A 19,781-nucleotide genomic window follows, 5' to 3' on the forward strand; every position below is an offset into this window, starting at 1 on the left:
ATATCTAGCTACTGTCAAAACAGCTTTTAGCTCAAAGAAAATACCTAATCCTAAATTTCTTATTAAGACTTTACTCCATTCTTATTCAGCCAAAAGTCCCTTCAATTTGACTTTCATTACGACAGATAATATTCTATATAAAGGTAAAAGCTCTCAAAAGTAACCCTTGCAATCTTCCAGGAAAAGAAATTATGAAGAAATAATTCATATATATTCATCCATAGACTGATATAATTTATATTTAAGGCACTAATTCTTCCACCCTTTTTATAAATCAGTGGGATTACTCATGGAAAGAGAGATTGTCATTCCTTCCTTTTATTACAGCCATACAAAAATTGACTAGGATCTCAAAAAATCACCTCCCAAAATAAATACATAAAACAGCTTCAATTTTATTATACATGGGTTGAACATGGATTACGAGAAATCATTTTGCTTACAGTGAAGCCAAAGGCTGTTTTGCCATCAAGTTCATCACTCAAAGCTGGGATTTCCACAGAACTGCAGTAAATTAAGAAGTCAGCTGACTAATTCTGAAAATCTCTCCAAAGGTACTTTTCTATCCCTCCCCAAGGGATTTGAACACTTCCAAAACATTCATGGATTTATCTTCTCAACTCCCTCTGGGATAAGGAAACAATGACAACTTAATTGTCATGCAGGAGAGACAGAAATATTATAGCTGGGAGTTTTCCCAAGAGCATGAGGGTTAAATGATCAAAACCTTTCGAAATTCAATGAGATTTCCTTTGACTGCTTCGAAAATCCTCACTCAAGAGATTTGCTGCAGATCACAGCAGGAGTATGTAGAAAAGCACTGAAATGACCATTGATTTGCCAACTTTTAGGCCAGTGTCTTTTCCGCAAGAGCTCTGATTTTGTTGTTGTTGTTGTTTGTTTATTTGTTTGTTTTTGGTAAGACCTGAAATTCATCATGTCCATTTGGTTCTTCTTTAACCTTCATTTTGCTCCCTTTCCCAAAGGAAACATCAAGTGATGGAGACAACAAGAGAGGACAACTGCACAGCATTGACAGAATGCATCCTGCTGGGGTTTGGAAGTGGCCTGGCACCTCACGTAGTTCCCTTTTTGATGTTTCTGGTGATTTACATGACCAGCATGCTTGGAAACACCAGCATGATCCTCCTCATTAGAGCTAACTCTTACCTGCACACCCCCATGTACTTCTTCCTAATTAACCTGTCAGTCTTAGACCTCTGCTTCACCTCCATCATTGCCCCCAAAGCCATGGCGAGCTTCCTAGCAGGGAGTAAAGCCATTTCCTACAATGGATGTGCCACCCAATTCTTCTTTTCTGTCTTCCTCACTGCTGAAGGGTTCCTGCTGGCAGCCATGGCGTACGATCGGTACATCACCATCTGCAACCCGCTCTTGTACCCCATCGCCATGTCCAAGTGGGTTTGTTGTCAGCTGGTGGTGGGGTCATATTTTGGTGGCTGTGTGAACTCCATGGTGCAGACTGTTTTCATCTTTACACTGCACTATTGTGGGTCAAACGAGATTGATCATTTCCTCTGTGATGGCCCTCCCCTGGTTAGTGTCACCACCAGTGATACATACGTCAATAACCTGAGGATGTTTACCTTATGCGGCCTTATCATAGGGAGCACCTCCCTGTTTGTGCTTATCTCCTGTCATGAGCAGACAGTTAAGGGTTAATGCCTTTTTGCCTGTAAAGGTTTAAGATGTTCACATAGCCTAGCTGACACCTGACCAAAGGATCCAATGTGCGACAAAATGTTTCACCCAGGAAGGAAGGAAGACTCCTTTGTTCAGTTCATTAAGTTGTGTGCCGGAGAGAAAAGATCCAGGAATCAGCCTCCTATCAGGGTAGTGAGTATTAGAGAAGGAATAAATTAGCTTATGTTTATTTTCTTTTGTGATTTGTCTTTTTGCATTAGAGGGATAATCAAATTGGGTTTTCTTTTTTGTAACTAAGGTTTTTGCCCAGGGAAACATCCTCTGTGTTTTGAATCTGTTGTCTGTAAGAGTAGCTTGCATGTTAATCTCTCAGAGGTATTTCTTTTAACCCTTTTCCTTAATTAAAAGTCTTCTTTTTAAGAACCTGATTGTTTTGTCCTTGTTTGGATCGGTGTTCACCAGGAAAATGGTGGAGAAGTCTCTCCAGGCTACCTAGGGAAGGGTTATAGTACTTGAGAGGAAGATATATTTTGGGGGGAAGACAGAGCTCCCAAATGACTCATAAATGGTTGTTTTAGATGATTTGGGTGGTGGCAGCATACTGATCTAAACTGGTAATTAAGCTTAGGGGCTCTCATGCAGATCCCACATCCGTGCCCTAAAGTTCAGAGTGGGGGTGAAACCTATGACATCTCCTATGCTTATATCATCTCCACTATCCTCAGGATTCACTCTGTTGAGGGCAAACACAAAGCTTTCTCCACTTGCACCTCCCATATAATAGCGGTGAGTTTATTTTATAGGTCCACAGCTTTCATGTATGCACAGCCTACCTAGTTAACTTCTCTGTACCCAAGGAAAGCAGTGTCTGTGTTTTACACCTTGTCATCCCCATGATGAATTCCCTCATCTACAGTGTAAGGAAAAAAGAAGTGAAAGAAGCTTGTAGCAGAACTATGGCGACAAAATCTTTGAAAAGTTGAACCTTGGTTATGAACATAGAGACTAAATCTGCCTGTGCAGGGCTTTTGTGAACTTCTGAAATGGGTGGGGGAGGGAGAAAGAAATACATATTTCTGACAAAAATATGTCATTGTTTTTCTTTGTCATTTTTCTCCAGCTATAAACCAATGAATATTTGGGACCAGTGTATGAATGGTTGGGGGGATGACACAGGAGAGCAGGGGACTAGCTCAAGATATCTATCTAGCCATCTAAGCTGTGGAACTCATTACCTATTATCCAGTGGCAATCAAATAAATTTACAGAATTCTAAAATGGCTTCATTTTTGATAGGGACCTCCTGCTTTGGGGTATGAACCAACTGTTACTCTCTGGTTTAGGAAGATTTTTTTCTCCATGATTCAGATTATAATACAGTTGTCTTGGAAACAGCTGACTTGGGGCAGTACTGGAGATAGGATGATGATGCATGGCAATTCTTCTGCTCTTATAACATTCGAGAGCATAGACTATACAACATATTTGTAACAATAAAATATTTCCATATTTATTTGTATATTTCCATATATTGATAATAGGAATTACCTCAGTCCAAATCATCGGGTAATATAAATTTGGTTTAGCCAATCTGACTTCAGTGGAGCTACATGGATTTAAGCCTGCTCAGAATCTGGCCCTTGAAGTATCTCTGATATAATGGTGAGGTAGCTATTGGAGAATGGTGAAAAATATGACATCTGTATCAGGTAATGGAAACAGATAGAGTCCATGTTAGACTGGTTCGTCTATGTGCAATACTCCTGTGTTGTGTCTGCAACATACCTCAATAAAGTCAGTGGTTTTGATTTAAATCTCATTCTTATTGATGTACATTAGAAATATCCACTTATCCTGGTGTAAATCACTAGTAGCTGCATTTATACCTGTGGCTTGGTTCCACTATCACATACCCTGGTGTAAATTGTTAGTAACTCTGTTGCAGTCAGTGGTGCTCATTCTCTTTTCACTCACTCAAGTGTAAGTCTAGAGGAAATCTGCTGATACGAAGGGGATGGATTTTCCTTTCATCTGCTCATTGTAAAACCATAGTAACTCCACTGATATCAATGTAGTGGCACTGTTGTAAAACTTGCATAAATGAAGGAAAGGTCAAGACTATTCTCTCCACATTTAAAGTTTTATTAATTTAGTAAAAGAATCACATCAAAACCCTTTTCCTGTTTCTTCTGGAAGTTAAATGGACACAACACTGGCCCAATTCTGCAGACTTTTTATAGGATAAAATCTCCTTGATCTCAGATGAGATTTAGGTGGACTATAGGTCGTTGTATCAGACTCACGCTGATCATTTACCATGGAAATCCCAGGATGTTAATCACTGAATATCAGTCTCCTGTAAATATGGTGAATGAGTCTCAGAATGTACCAATTTTTAAAAATAAAAATCAAATTATAAAGAGACAAATTCTGTCTGTTTTCAGTGTGTGAATGACAGCCTCTCTTCTCTGATGTGTGGAAAAGCTGAAACTTTCTTTCTTTCTTTCTTTCTTTCTTTCTTTCTTTCTTTCTTTCTTTCTTTCTTTCTTTCTCACCCCTCCTACGAGATATGTCAAGCCTTAAAATGGAACTCCTACTCTTATACAGAAGCACATAGGGACTGATTTTAAAGTGATATTAAATTCCATTGAGAGTTAGGCACTTGAATATATTTAAAATCTAGCCCTTATTCATTTGAGTAGTCTTCTTGAGTCAGATTTATTCAGGCACCTAGTGAGATTCTCAAAAGCATCTCGGCACCTATCACCCATTGTAACCATTGGTTGTTAGATGCCTATGGAATAGATGCACAAAGGGACTTTGACATCCAGTTGCCAATTTAGGGGCCTAATCCCAGTCACTGGGATTCACAAAATCCCTGCTCAGCTGCTACCGGACTCCATGGCTGCCTAAATTAACTTGGCACCTAAGTTTTTTGCAGAAAAAGCTCCTTGGGCATCTATATTTCCACTTTTAGCCTTTTTTTTCCCCTGTGGGAGCTCCACTGGCCTTTTTTTTTCGCCTGTGGGAGCTCCACTGATGCTTTGCCCAAGGCCTCGCCCCTGCTCCATCTCTTCCCCAAAGACCTTGCCTTCACTGTGCCTCTTCAGGCCCCTACTCTTCCATCTCCCCCGAGACTTCCTCCCCCCGCCCTGTGAGCACACCGCTCATGACTCTCTGCCTTCCCCGAGCACATCCCACCAGCCCCTCACAGCTCCACTGGCCATCCCAGGGCCTGCTGAACAGCTGATCAGAGCCCGTGCCCTGGGGCCCAGAAGCATTGTAGCCAGCTGGTGCTGAGCACCCCCCTTTTTTTCTATGGGTGCTTGATCCCCAGAGTACCCAGGAAGTTGGCACCTAAGAGGCAAGTGCACTATTCCTTCCCTCTAGATGTCTGGACACTGAAGCCCAGAGTGATGCACAAAACAAGGGAATAAAGACCTAACTCACCTGAAGGTCCCCACATGGTAAATGTGCTCAGTGGGGGAGAAGTAATTTGAACAGGGATCTGCCACCTCTCAGGTGATTGCCCTCGCCCTTGGGTTATGGGATATTCAGATATGGGGCTCTCTCAGTCCCGGAGTTAGGCAGCAAACTCCCTGAGCATCAGCATCTCCTATTGGCTGGTTTAGCAGGGAGTCACCTAGCATGCGGACTTTTGTCAGTCCCATTCTGAGGCACCTAGCTCTCCCTGTTTATTGCACAGGATGTCTGGGCACATAACTCAGGTTTGTGAATCCCAATGGCTTTCTAGGCACCTAAAACTGAGCTGCGATGGCACTGAGCTGTGCAAAGCCTAAATTCCTTTGTGAATATGGCCCATGGTGCCACTGAAAATCCCTCTACATGCTGTACACCTATAAATATCTGGCCTATTGCTTCAGCGGGATTGTGAAAGTCAGCAACTGCTAAACAATGACACAGAGATATTGTTCAGGGGTATGATGTTAAGGGGATAACAATTGGTCTCTTAATTTATGGAGGGGAATTACATTCATATCACTTTACATTTTCTAATCAGTTTGCTGACTGGGCACAATCGTGGTGCCACTGAAGTCAATGGGAGTCCTACTACTGATTCCAGTGGGAAGAAGATGAGAACTTATTGCCAAACAAATGTTGACACTAGCTATTGTCCTCACATGTGCCAACTCCATGCCATACTCTCTGAGCCAAGAGATAGCAGGACAGATTCTGATCTCATGGCCTGATCCAAAGGCAATTGAAATAAAGGGAGTCCTTCCATTGACCTCAAAGGATATGGTATCAGGCCCTCATTAATACACAAAGGGCCCGGCTGGTGAAAATCAGCAGAGGTCAAATGAAGTCAATGACTCAATGGAGGTATGATGATCTACACTAGCTTCATATCTGGCCCACTGATGGTAAAGGGGCTGCAATGATTTACACCAGCTAGGTATCTGGAGCCATTGACTGCAGTGGCACTATGGCTGCTTCATACCAACTGGGGTTTCAGTGAGTTGAGCTCAATTGAGCTTTGCCAATTGACACCAGCTGGGGATCTAGGCTTTTGACTGAAGTTAATTGAATGACTATCAGCTTTGCCTGGAGTTGAACTGGGCCTCTTAATGAGAGGCATTTTGTGGATCTTTTCACTTAAGCCACATAATCAATTCTGTCCCATTTGATTTGATTTGGTTCTGTTTAGGTGCTTACCAAAATCACCCCAGATGCCTATCTGCCTCTTTAGGTGTCTAAATGCCTTTGAAAATATGGCCCTAAGTGACTTAGAAGCCCAAGTCCCATAGTTTATTTCTGTGAGACTTTTACATCAGCGTCCATTGAAAGGAGTATGTACAGTCTGACAATGTTCAGAGGAAAGGGTAAGCAACCATGCAAAGTAAAATCAAGAGGCTGGTTTTCTTCACATAGAGGTGGCTGTCAGCTGTCCCTGCCAATGCATCTCCAGTTTAAAGTTATTGTACTAGCAATAAGTACAGATTCCACTTACATTCAGTGTCCTGTTTTATCAGATGCTGCGCTACATATGGTCAGAAAAAGTCTGTGCTCCTGCAAAAGTCACCATGTAAACTGATTGAGCTGGAGAAAGGAAGCATCAAAATTCACATTATACAGATGGGCACCTGAGAAACAGTGGGATTAAGGTTGAGATTCTCAAAGCTCTCTAAGACTTTAGACACTAATGTCCTATTAAAGTTAATGAGAATTGAGCACTCAAATCTTTTAGCATCTCAGCGTAAGTAGCCTGCCCAAGTTCACATGGGGAGCTAGAAATAGATTCCAGATTTCCCAAGTCACAGTCCAACATCTTCATCACAAAACCATCTCCCCCATTTTTCCTCTTCCAAGGCACTTAGACTTAGCCTCTGATTCATCACCCTTACATTTTGTCTGAGATTTTAAAATGAGCCAGAGGGAGTTAGATGCTAATTCACGTAGGCCGCTGAAAGTCCCTACCTTTCCCTATAATATTCACCAGCTGAGACCATTGTTCTATGGAAGTGCCTCGTAGGAATTCCACTGTCTCTGGCACCTATTGTTGTCCATCCCAGTTACCTCCCCACTGTTGAATTGCCTTGCTACTTCAGGGAGCTCAGTGTAAAAAGCCTTTCTTTTTTAGTTGTCTTCTCAGGGCCACGTTCACTTCCTTGTTCCTCAGGCTGTAGATCAAAGGGTTCAGCATGGGGATGACAATGGTGTAGAACACAGAGACAACTTTACTTTGATCTGGGGAGATTATGGCCCCAGGCTGAGCATACATGAAGAAGACTGTCCCAAAGAACAAACTCACAACCACCAGGTGGGAAGTGCAGGTGGAGAAGGCTCTGCGTCTTCCCTCAGCAGAGGGTATCCGCGTGACAGTGGTGATAATGTAACCATAGGAGATAAGGACGACCAGGCCAGTGCTCACTATGATGAACCCACACACTGCCAGCATCACCATTTCATTGGCAAAGGTGTCAGTGCAGGAGGCTTGCATCACTGCAGGGACATCACAGAAGAAGTGGTCAATTTTCCCTGGCCTGCAGAAGGACAAGGTGAATGTAAAGCCTGTTTAGATGCTGCAGTTGAGGCAGCCTGAGAGATAGGAGCCTGCCACTAGGAAAGCACAAGTTCTCTTGGACATTGTGATTGGATAGCGCAGTGGGTTGCAAATGGCGACGAAGCGGTCGTAAGCCATCACGGCTAAGAAGAATGCCTCGGTGGTCCCAAAGAGAGAGAAGAAGAACATTTGGGCAGCACAGCCATTGTAGGAGATGGCTCTGCGCCCCATTAAGAAGCATAGCAGGGCGTTGGGGGCAGTGACGGAGGAGTAGCAGAGGTCCAGGAAGGACAGGTTCTTCAGGAAGAAGTACATGGGAGTGTGGAGCCTGGAGTCAGCACTTATGATGGTGATCATGCCAACATTCCCCACCAGGGTGACAGTGTACAGAACCAAGAAGAAGACAGAGAGGAAGACTTGCAGTTCGGGATGGCCTCCGAATCCCACCAGGATGAACTCAGCCACCGTTGTGTGGTTTTCCATGGCTCTTTTTGTATATGGAGGAAAGAAGAGACAATTTGGGAAGAATTTTGTTTCCTCAATGAGCTCCAATCACCATGTTGGTATACACTAGCTGTCAGCAGACAGATGCAGTGGAACAATCCATTGCAACTCTCGGCATCGGTCAGAGAAGACAATACATAAGTATCACTCTTTCTTGCAACAGGTATTGTGCTTCTTCATCATAAGCAAACATCCACATGTGAAGTTTATCATGTTGGAAGTAGACTGGTCCTGAAAGTTGAAAGAAGGTTGAAAATGAGTGAGAGAACTTTTACAAGCCAGAAAAACTGTAATAAAAATGTAGACCTAAATACATATATTTCATAAAAAATCTAGAAAAAAAAGGAGTGAGGGGAAGTAGAGAAAGAGATTAGAAAGGGAAAACAGGGAAAATGTGTGAAATAGATAGATGATAGATAGATAGATAGATAGATAGATAGATAGATAGATAGATAGATAGATAGATAGATAGATAGATAGATGTGAAACCTTAAGTATGGAAATTTTGGAGGGAAGTTAGATGGTAATCTGTTAGATAAGAACCAACCCTTACATTTTTACAAGAGCCAATCTCATGACAGTTTCTTCATTCATAATGGCAGAAAACTCAGCCTTTCACCTCACAAGAGTTCAGCCCAATCCAATCCAAGCCAATTTGTCTTCTAGCTAGAAAACCGTTTGCCTGATTCATGTCCAAAGATCACTTCTTTACTCCTCATTTGAAAGAGGAGAAAAGGGGTCCAAATTTTACTTTTGCTGAGACTGGTGTAAATCAGGAACGGATGTGAAGCCACATTGCTTGATGCTGTACTAGAAAGTGCTTGGATACTAGCATGAGGAGTGCAGTTTAAAAACTTATTTAGAACAAAATAGAATATGAAAATATGTGTTAAACTCAACCATTTTCTGCTCTCCCCCACCCTGATGTAAATCAGGAGTACCTCCATTGGCATCAGCAGGACTGATTCTGCTCTCACTCACTCCAATGTTATTCTAGTGTATCCCCAAAATGGCCAGTGTAGAACTTTGTTGTAAAGTTGGCTTAAGAGACAACAGAATCAGATATCATGTGTCCTTATGTTTAATTGTCTGACTGCACCACAGAGCCAGTTTCTCTCTCTCCACCTCCCACCCACTATAAACTAGTAATTATTTTAAATTAACTCTTCTGCCTTTTCTAACTTAGGTGTCTTCCCACTCAAGAAGGACTAGTATTTTATCACCGAAAACAAATCAGGGTAGCTACTGGAAACATGACATGGTCAGATGATACTAAAATTACTTACTTTTCAGGTATATATACTACCACAGTGATTCACAGATAATCCATTGGGCTTATTTCATTTTAAAAAGTGGATCTTAAGAAATATGATAAAGAAAAAAATAAGAAAAAAACAAAACAAACCCCTGAGATTTGAAACGTTCAGAAATCATATGACAGGGAAGCAATGATAAAAGTGCTTCCTTGATTTCACTGATTTCTTACACAAGAGAAAAAAATATGAGTTTTCCATCTGCATACATTTGTGATTATATTTCTGAATGTAGCTCATCATTATATATTGTGCTCTATGACACCATAGGAAGCAGCAGCACCTTTCTTAGCTGACTCTGAGTAACTCTGAATGTTTCATTAACTCACCCTTTATCTGCTTTTTAAAGTGACTTTCCTTTTCCCATAGGACACATTCTTTAAGCAGTCAATTAACTTTGTTTTCCACTTGTGTATAAGGATGTGATCTTTTTAAGAACTAAGAAACTATGAATTGCTGGTGCTGTAGAAAGAGTAGATCGCACTGGAGAATTTGCTCACTGACTGCTAAATTTCAGAATGTTTTGTAAACAACTATTTGAGTGGCAGGATGGGTCCATGGTTAGGTCTCTTGACTTGGACTTTAGACACCTAGGTTTGGGTCCCTACTTTGTCATAGACTTCCCGTGTCACTTAGGTCAGATTTTAAAAGGGATTAAGATGCCTACCAATGCAGAGAGGTGCCTAATGCACATTAAAATCAGTTTGAAGTCATCAGGAGTTAGGTATGTAAGTGCTTCTGAAAATCTCTGTAGGTTCTTGTCAGCATCTTTAGGCACCTAAATACCTTTACAAATCTGACCCTAAGTAACACAGGAAGCCTGTAGCAGAAGAGGGCATTGAACCAGCCCCAGCACACAAACTAACCACTGGATCATCCTTCCTTTCTTTAGCTCTAGTTCACACACGTGATCCAACAGGTTTCTTGACCACTCTCAAGCTTATCTCTAACATTTGGATTCTCCGAAGGCGCTGGCTTGAATAGTTTTGGTGGATGAAAAGTCCCATAACTTTGTTGATTGACTAGGGCTACAATCCACTCCCATTGTTAAAGCTTCCATTGATTGCAACAGGAATAGGACAAGGCCTATTGCTATGGAGCCTGGGGCTGGAGACGTCCCACTGTGCAATACTGTGCTGGGTGTAGTCCCCACTGCCCTGGGAAATTTTTACAAAAATGATTTTTTGGTGAAAAATTAAAAAATGCAAAATATTCAAAATGACGCCGTGGAGCATCATGAACATCATGATAGGTTCAATGCCTTATGCACCTCTCCTTCTCTTGGGGTCGCAATCTTCTGCTGGACCACACCTCCAATTATGCACCAGTTTTTCTCCTTGTTATATGGAGTGGGTGTGTGCTATGGGAGGTGTATTCTGGCCATAGACCCCAGCCCATAGTGGAAAATGGCAACATAGGCCACCCAAACTACAACTACTAAGAGGCACAATGATGTCATTGTGAATAGAAATATTTTGGGGTTTGGCTGAAAAAAAACAACTCCTCATGAAGGGGGCAGGAGTTAAGCTTTATTAACTAGCAGAATTGTTTGAGAAAATTTTGTTTGGTTGAAACCCCAATTTTCCATTTGCAAACAATTTAAATGGAAAATTCTTGGCCAGATATTTTTCTCTAGTCAAAGTCTGGTGCATGAGCTCAGATACAATGTAATAACTCCCCTACCTTCATCAGCATCTGTAAAGTTGGAACTTTGGATCTTCAGACCTAAATCACAGTCATTTGACACTTGAGGAGGAAATCTATCTGGTGGCAGAGTAGTGGGCTGTTATCTTCTCTGTGGGCCAGTTCCCACAGGGGGATCCAGCAAACATTTTGTAAGTATTTTATGGGAAGAGTTTAAGCACTGATTTTGATTTATTGTTGCATATTGATAACTGTAATTGCTGTTATAGTTCATGACAAAGGCATTTTTATTTAGTTGACAAAGAAAGATTTATTTATTATTACAGTACCGTAACTCCAATGTGAGATTAGATCCCCCTTGCACTGCGCACTGCACAGCCACAGGGATAGTGTCCGTACCTCAGAGAGTTTACATTTATAATAAACAAGGTAGGTGAAGGAATTGTGATCATGGCTGTTTGACAGATAGAGAACTGAGCCATAGAGACTTTTAATTGGGCTCTACGAAGGGCTTGGGTGGAGATTTTAAATGAAAAAGGAAGAATTAGTTACCCAAATACTGTTGAAAACCAATGGAAATTAGGGTGAGACTTTTTTTTTAAATGCCTAAGTGACTTAGGAGCACAAGTTCCATTGGCATTTGAAAAATCCCTCCCTGGATCTGTAATTTCTATGGGCAATTTTGAAAAATCCCTGTCCCAATGCACTGTCCAAGGTCACCCAGAGCTGAAAATTGAACCCCAGTATTCAGAGATCTGTTCCAGTAAACCAAGACCATCTTTCTTCTTCTAGAAAACAATATACTGGGTGTGTTACACTTGTTCATTAAATTTCTACTCACCCTTAAGACCAACTTCCCTCATTAGCTGAGCATCCTCTGAGCATGGTCTCAAAAGAAAGTAATTTAATTTATTTTCCAATAATTAATGCACAATTAAGTCATGCTTCAAAGGCCATTTCAACAATGGAAGAACCCACTGTCACAGCAGTGTTCAGATATCCTGCATCTTATAGACTCATAGACTCATAGACTCTAGGACTGGAAGGGACCTCGAGAGGTCATCGAGTCCAGTCCCCTGCCCTAATGGCAGGACCAAATACTGTCTAGACCATCCCTGATAGACATTTATCTAACCTACTCTTAAATATCTCCAGCGATGGAGATTCCACAACTTCCCTAGGCAATCTATTCCAGTGTTTAACTACCCTGACAGTTAGGAACCTTTTCCTAATGTCCAACCTAAATCTCCCTTGCTTCAGTTTAAGCCCATTGCTTCTTGTTCTATCATTGGAGGCTAAGGTGAACAATTTTTCTCCCTCCTCCTGATGACACCCTTTTAGATACCTGAAAACTGCTATCATGTCCCCTCTCAGTCTTCTCTTTTCCAAACTAAACAAACCCAATTCCTTCAGCCTTCCTTCATAGGTCATGTTCTCAAGACCTTTAATCATTCTTGTTGCTCTTCTCTGGACCCTCTCCAATTTCTCCACATCTTTCTTGAAATGCGGTGCCCAGAACTGGACACAATACTCCAGTTGAGGCCTAACCAGTGCAGAGTAAAGCGGAAGAATGACTTCTCGTGTCTTGTTTACAACACACCTGTTAATGCATCCCAGAATTATGTTTGCTTTTTTTGCAACAGTATCACACTGTTGACTCATATTAAGCTTGCGGTCCACAATGACCCCTAGATCTCTTTCTGCCATACTCCTTCCTAGACAGTCTCTTCCCATTCTGTATGTGGGAAACTGATTGTTCCTTCCTAAGTGGAGCACTTTGCATTTATCTTTATTGAACTTCATCCTGTTTACCTCAGACCATTTCTCCAACTTGTCCAGATCATTTTGAATTTTGACCCTGTCCTCCAAAGCAGTTGCAATCCATCCCAGTTTGGTATCGTCCGCAAACTTAATAAGCGTACTTTCTATGCCAACATCTAAATCGTTGATGAAGATATTAACAGAACCGGTCCCAAAACCAGACCCCTGCGGAACCCCACTTGTTATACCTTTCCAGCAGGATTGGGAGCCATTAACAACTACTCTCTGAGTACGGTTATCCAGCCAGTTATGCACCCACCTTATAGTAGCCCCATCTAAATTGTACTTTCCTAGCTTATCTATAAGAATATCATGCGAGACCGTATCAAATGCCTTACTAAAGTCTAGGTATATCACATCCACCGCTTCTCCCTTATCCACAAGGCTCGTTATCCTATCAAAGAACGCTATCAGATTAGTTTGACACGATTTGTTCTTTACAAATCTATGCTGGCTATTCCCTATCACCTTACCACCTTCCAAGTGTTTGCAGATGATTTCTTTGATTACCTGCTCCATTATCTTCCCTGGCACAGAAGTTAAACTAACTGGCCTGTAGTTTCCTGGGTTTTTTTTATTTCCCTTTTTATAGATGGGCACTATATTTGCCCCCTTCCAGTCTTCTGGAATCTCCCCCGTCTCCCATGATTTCCCAAAGATAATAGCTAGAGGCTCAGATACCTCTTCCATTAACTCCTTGAGTATTCTAGGATGCATTTCATCAGGCCCTGGTGACTTGCAGGCATCTAACTTCTCTAAGTGATTTTTTACTTGCTCTTTCCTTATTTTCTCTTCTAAACCTACCCTCTTCCCGTAAGCATTCACTATACTAGACATTCCTTCAGACTTCTCAGTGAAGACCGAAACAAAGAAGTCATTAAGCATCTCTGCCATTTCCAAGTCTCCCGTTACTGTTACCCCCTCCTCATTGAGCAGTGGGCCTACCCTGTCCTTAGTCTTCCTCTTGCTTCTAATGTATTGATAAAAAGTCTTCTTGTTTCCCTTTATTCCCATAGCTAATTTGAGTTCATTTTGTGCCTTTGCTTTTCTAATCTTGCCTCTGCATTCCTGTGTTATTTGCCTATATTCATCCTTCGTGATCTGACCTAGTTTCCATTTTTTATATGACGCCTTTTTATTTTGTAGGTCACGCAAGATCTCAAGGGTAAGCCAAGGTGGTCTTTTGCCACATTTTCTATCTTTCCTAACCATTGGAATAACTTGCTTTTGGGCCCTTAATAGCGTCCCTTTGAAAAACTGCCAACTTTCCTCAGTTGTTTTTCCCCTCAGTCTTAATTCCCATAGGACCCTGCCTATCAGCTCTCTGAGCTTACCAAAATCCGCCTTCCTGAAATCCATTGTCTCTATTCTGCTGTACTCTCTTCTACCTTTCCTTAGAATTGCAAATTCTATGATTTCATGATCACTTTCACCCAAGCTTCCTTCTACTTTCAAATTCTCAACAAGTTCCTCCCTATTGGTTAAAATCAAGTCTAGAACTGCTTCCCCCCTAGTAGCTTTTTCAACTTTCTGAAATAAAAAGTTGTCTGCAATGTAGTCCAGGAACTTATTGGATAGTTTGTGCCCCGTGGTGTTATTTTCCCAACATATATCTGGATAGTTGAAGTCCCCCATCACCACCAAATCTTGGGCTTTGGATGATTTTGTTAGTTGTTTGAAAAAAGCCTCATCCACCTCTTCCGCCTGATTAGGTGGCCTGTAGTAGACTCCCAGCACGACATCACCTGTGTTTTTTACCCCTTTTAGCCTAACCCAGAGACTCTCCACCCTTCCGTCTCCTATGTCCATCTCCACCTCAGTCCAAGTGTGTACATTTTTAATATATAAGGCAACACCTCCTCTCTTTTTCCCCTGTCTATCCTTCCTGAGCAAACTATACCCATCCACACCAACATTCCAGTCGTGTATATTATCCCACCAAGTTTCAGTAATGCCAATAATGTCATAGTTGTATTTATTTATTAGCACTTCCAGTTCTTCCTGCTTATTACCCATACTTCTTGCATTTGTATAAAGGCATCTAAGATACTGGTTTGATTTTGCCTCCCAGCTTTGCCCTGACCCTCCTTCCTCTCTGCCATTATAGCCCGTGCTCCCTCCTGTTTCCAACCCATCTCCCAGGTCTTGTTCCCCACTTACCTGTGGGCTTTGCTCACCTGTCCTCGTCGAACCTAGTTTAAAGCCCTCCTTACTAAGTTAGCCAGTCTGTGCGCAAATAAGGCCTTTCCCCACTTCGAAAGGTGAACGTCATCTGTTCCTAGCAGTCCTTCCTCAAATAGCATCCCGTGGTCAAGGAAGCCAAAGCCCTCCTGGCGACACCATCTTTGCAGCCAGGCATTCACCTCCACGATGCATCTGTTTCTGCCCAGATCCCTACCTTCAACAGGAAGAATCGAAGAGAATACCACCTGCGCTCCAAACTCCTTAACCCGTACTCCCAGAGCCCTGTAGTCACTCTTGATCTGCTCAGCATCACACCTCGCAGTATCATTTGTGCCCACATGGATGAGTAGCATGGGATAGTAGTCAGAAGGCTGGATAATCCTTGACAAAGCCTTTGTAACATCTCGGATACGGGCCCCTGGCAGGCAGCATACCTCCCAGGATGAACGGTCAGGGCAACAGATGGGTGCCTCCGTGCCCCTCAGCAGAGAGTCTCCAACCACCACTACCCTACGTTATGGCTGGTCCTTTGTTTGATGCCATAGCTAACTGTGGGATCTTTGTCATTCTACAGATGTGAATCTGAAGAACAGAGACGGTTAGATTAACATGTTCATTAATTGTTGGTTCCTTAGGTTGTGAGAGGATGACTTTAGACACCTTGGGCCTGATTTTTCAGAAGTTTTTGGATATTGAGTAGAACTCATCAGAAAATGGGAATTTTTCAATGACAGATATTTATTTCATCTAAGTTTTCCACAGAAAAGTTGGCAAATATTGAAAATCAATTTCAGTTTTGAAATGCAACCACAGTGCCATATTGCAATTCCAGTTCAATTGCCTCATATATTCAACACTTGTATAACCCGAGCTCCCTGATTGGACTACACCTACCATGGTTTCCTGTCATGGACATGGGAGGCAGTTGCATCATGTGAGTCCCCCCTTGTGATGCATTATGGGAGATGTAGTTTGGTTGGTGGGAGCAACGTAAAGAGAACGATGAGGATGTGAGGAAACTGAACCAAACTCCTATCAGGCACTGCCAAAATATTTCCAAGAAGTTGTTTTTTCAAGTATATGTTGTTGTTGTTGTTGTTTAATGAAAAATTGAAATTTTCCACAGAATGTAAGCATTTGTGAAAAAAAAATTGTTTAGTCAAAATGCCAATTTTCTGTCAGAACACACTTTCATGGAAAACCTCTGACCATCCTGAGTGCTGAGAAGCCACAACACCCATTGATTTCAGATGATTGAGGGGGATAAGTGAGAATGAGAGGAGCAAAGGACTGGTGAACAGAAACAGCACAGGGAGTTGGAAAGAGTACAAGAACTGAGGTGTACTCTAATGGGATAGGCATTTTTTGAATGTGGGAACCCAGAAGAGGGATAGAATGGTGGAAAAGTCAGCAGAGGGAGGAGCAGAGAGAGGCAGAACAGGTGGGAAGTGTGTAAAGGTAGTAAAGCCCAGAGACAATGGGTTGGTGTATATGTAGACAAGAGAGACATGGCAGTGTATTAATGATTGGTTTTCTCTCCATGCAGTTTCAGAATCAATATGCTTCCAACACAAATCAGGGAGGGGGGATGGTCTTGTGGTCCCAAACATCGCCCCAGCACAGCAAAAAACTTTTGGTAAATTTTTGAGTAAACTTAGGCTGAGATTTCCAAAGGTGATCAAAGAAGCTAGCTACCCATTGATATTCAGATGGAGCTTGGAACCTAGGCTGGGATTTTTGAAAGAGCCTGCCAGAGCTCAGGACCCAAATGTCACTGAAATTCAAGGTGTGAGGCAAAAAGAAGAACTGAACAGAGACTTTCTCGGCTACAGCTCACTGTCTTAACCACAAGCCCATCCTTCCCCAGCAGTGTGGCTTGCCGAATTTCACCTAGATATAAGATAACACAGGTTTGCTTATTCCTAGTGTAGTACGACATCCATCCGAGACTCATCAGTAACCTCCTTCTCCAGCAGTCTTTAACTACATTCCTCAGTGCTCCTTGTGCCAAGCTTTGCCTTCCTCAGGGCAACCTTGACCTCCTTGTTCCTGAGGCAGTAGATGAGGGGGTTCAGGAGTGGCACCACCACAGTATAGAGCACTGACACCAGCTTATTGGAGTTGTAAGCATACATGGCCTTGGGCCTGGCGTAGGTGAAGAGGGTGGTGGAGTAGAACAAGACTACCACGGCCAAGTGGGAGCTGCAGGTAGAGAAGGCCTTTTGCCTGCCCTGGGTCGAGGGGATCCTGAGCACAGTGAAGAGAATACAGATGTATGAAGTGACCACAATGCACAGAGGCACCATGATGACCATCAGGGCCAGGATGAAGTCCGCCAGCTCGGCCAGAGATGAGTCAGTGCAGGAGACATTCAATAGAGGTGAGATGTCGCAGAAGTAGTGGTTGATGGTGTCAATGCTGCAGAACCTGAGCTGGGCGATGAAGCTCAGCTTGACTGCAGCGATGATCAAGCCACAAACCCAGCAGCTTGCAGCCAGCTGGGTGCAGAACCTATTGCTCATGATGGATGAGTACCGCAAAGGGTTGCATATGGCTAAGTAACGGTCATAGGCCATGGCAGCCAAAAGGATGTACTCAGTGCACACAAAGGTCACGAAGAAATACAGCTGTGCCATGCATCCTTGGAAGGAAATGCGCTTATCCTGGGTCACAAAATCTGCCAGCAATTTGGGCACAATGACTGTCATGTACCAGATCTCCAGGAATGACAGGTTGCCCAGGAAGAAATACATGGGCTTGTGCAGCTGGTGGTTGGCCTGAATGACAAGGATGATGATGATATTTTCCATCAGTGTTAGCAAATAGGCCAGGAGGAAGACAGAGAAGAGGAGTAGCTGCAGCTCATCAGAAGTGGGGAATCCTAGTAGGATGAAGTGGCTGACATTGGTTTGGTTTCCTTCGTCCATTCCTTATATGCAGTATTTTCCTCCTCCACCTGTGATGAATTTAATCCTGATTAAGCAGATTCCAATGAGTCTAGATCCATGACTGTTCATTATTTGCTTGATAGTATCAACTAGCAGGACAACCCAAGAGCAGGGCCCCTTGTATGTGTCTCTGTATAGATATATTGTACAAGAACAATCCCTGCACCAAATACCTTCAGAATCTGAATAGACAAGAAGGACTCATATTGTAGATTCTTCATGCCAGAGACCATCTTTTTGTTCTGTGTTTGTACAACACCTAACACAGTGAGATTTCAATGGGAGTTAGGCACCAATGTGCTTTTGAAAACACTACTAAGCATCTATCTGCTTCTTTAGGTACTTGAAGGTCTTTGAAAAACTGTCCTATAGGACCAAAGTTTCATTGAAAGTCAAGCATTCAAGGCCTTGAGTCACAAATGAATTAGACACCTAAAGTGCATATTTAGGTGCCTAAATCTTGGTTTGGGTGCCTAAATAGCAGTTTTAGGCTCCACTGCAGTTCACAAAACTCCCACTGAACTCCGCAGGTGCCTAAATGCACTCAGCACCTGGGTTTTTTTCAGTACAAGTTGCCTGGGTGTCTATGTATCTACCTTTGGCCATGCACACTGCTGCATCATCCTAGGTGTCCAGATACCCATCTCCCATCAAAGCCCTAAAGTGATTCACAAACCTGGGGAAGACAGGTGTTCAGCTGCCTAACTCCCATGTGGGGCCCTAAGCAGTAGGTATGTGCTCAGAGGCTGCCTATCAAATTGGGCCGCTCAGGCAAAGTCACACAAAATGATACAGTGCAAAGAAGAGAAATCAAGCCTGACTTTCAGTTTGGTGACTAGGGTACACGCCTGGGACAGCCCCCCTGTTCATGTCCCCTCCCACCTGGTGCGGGGAAAGGATTTGAACAAGGATCTGCAAGTTCATAGTGAGTGCTCTCACCACTGGATGAAGGGATAATCTCTGTGTGACTGCCTCAATTTCTCCTGTTGAAGCATAGATAAATAATTAAAGAGTTACTAGGCCAGATAAAGCCTATGCCTAGAGTATGCTCCTCCCCCGTCAGGCTGAGAGACACCAAGACTTCAATCCTTCCACTCCACAATGCTGCAGGGCTCTATCAGGAACCGCAGCAGCAAAAGCAGAAGCCTGGTGGGGCACCGCACCCAGAAGCCAGTGCCCAATGGCGGCAGCTCTTTTGGTATGGCTGTACCAGTGCCAGCCTGACCCCAGCCCTGCCCACTGCACTAGCACAACCAGGGACAGCTGCTGGTGAGCTTGGTGCCCACCCCTTGGGCATCGCTAGGGGCAGCACAGCCATACTAGAGGAGCTGCTGGCATGGGGTGCTGGCTTCTGGGAGTGGTGGCCCACCAGGCTGCTGCTTTCACCGCTGCAGTTCCCAGTAGCCCCCTGCAGCTCTGCAGATAACAATTTATAGCCACAGATATCCACATATACGGATAGACATTTTGTATCTGCACAGGGCTCTATCAACAGGAGAGACTGAGGGAGCTCTATATCAGAACATTCAAAGCCTGGAGATTAGGGAACTTGCCTGAGAGGCAGCAGCTTATGCTTCAAATCCCTTTGCCTAATCACTGGGCTAACAGTTATGAAGAAGGTGATTCTTCCCTCATCCTCTGGCTTCTTGCAAAAAATGCCTTAGGCACCTAACTCCA

At 43.0% G+C, this 19,781-nt stretch overlaps 1 protein-coding gene and 2 pseudogenes across 1 annotated transcript; 1 reads left to right on the top strand and 2 right to left on the bottom strand.

Moving 5' to 3' along the window:
• The first annotated feature begins 999 nt into the window (after positions 1-999).
• Positions 1,000-2,648, top strand: LOC115638152 (annotated as a pseudogene).
• A 4,592-nt stretch (positions 2,649-7,240) lies between these two features.
• LOC115638246 lies at positions 7,241-8,173 on the bottom strand (annotated as a pseudogene).
• An 8,962-nt stretch (positions 8,174-17,135) lies between these two features.
• LOC115638153 (olfactory receptor 6Y1-like) lies at positions 17,136-18,083 on the bottom strand. The gene has a single exon (XM_030539725.1). The coding sequence runs from the start codon at positions 18,081-18,083 to the stop codon at positions 17,136-17,138; it is 948 nt and encodes a 315-aa protein (XP_030395585.1).
• Positions 18,084-19,781: the final 1,698 nt, after the last annotated feature.

The sequence above is a fragment of the Gopherus evgoodei genome, chromosome 21, assembly GCF_007399415.2.
Source record: "Gopherus evgoodei ecotype Sinaloan lineage chromosome 21, rGopEvg1_v1.p, whole genome shotgun sequence".
NCBI lineage: Eukaryota > Metazoa > Chordata > Testudines > Testudinidae > Gopherus > Gopherus evgoodei.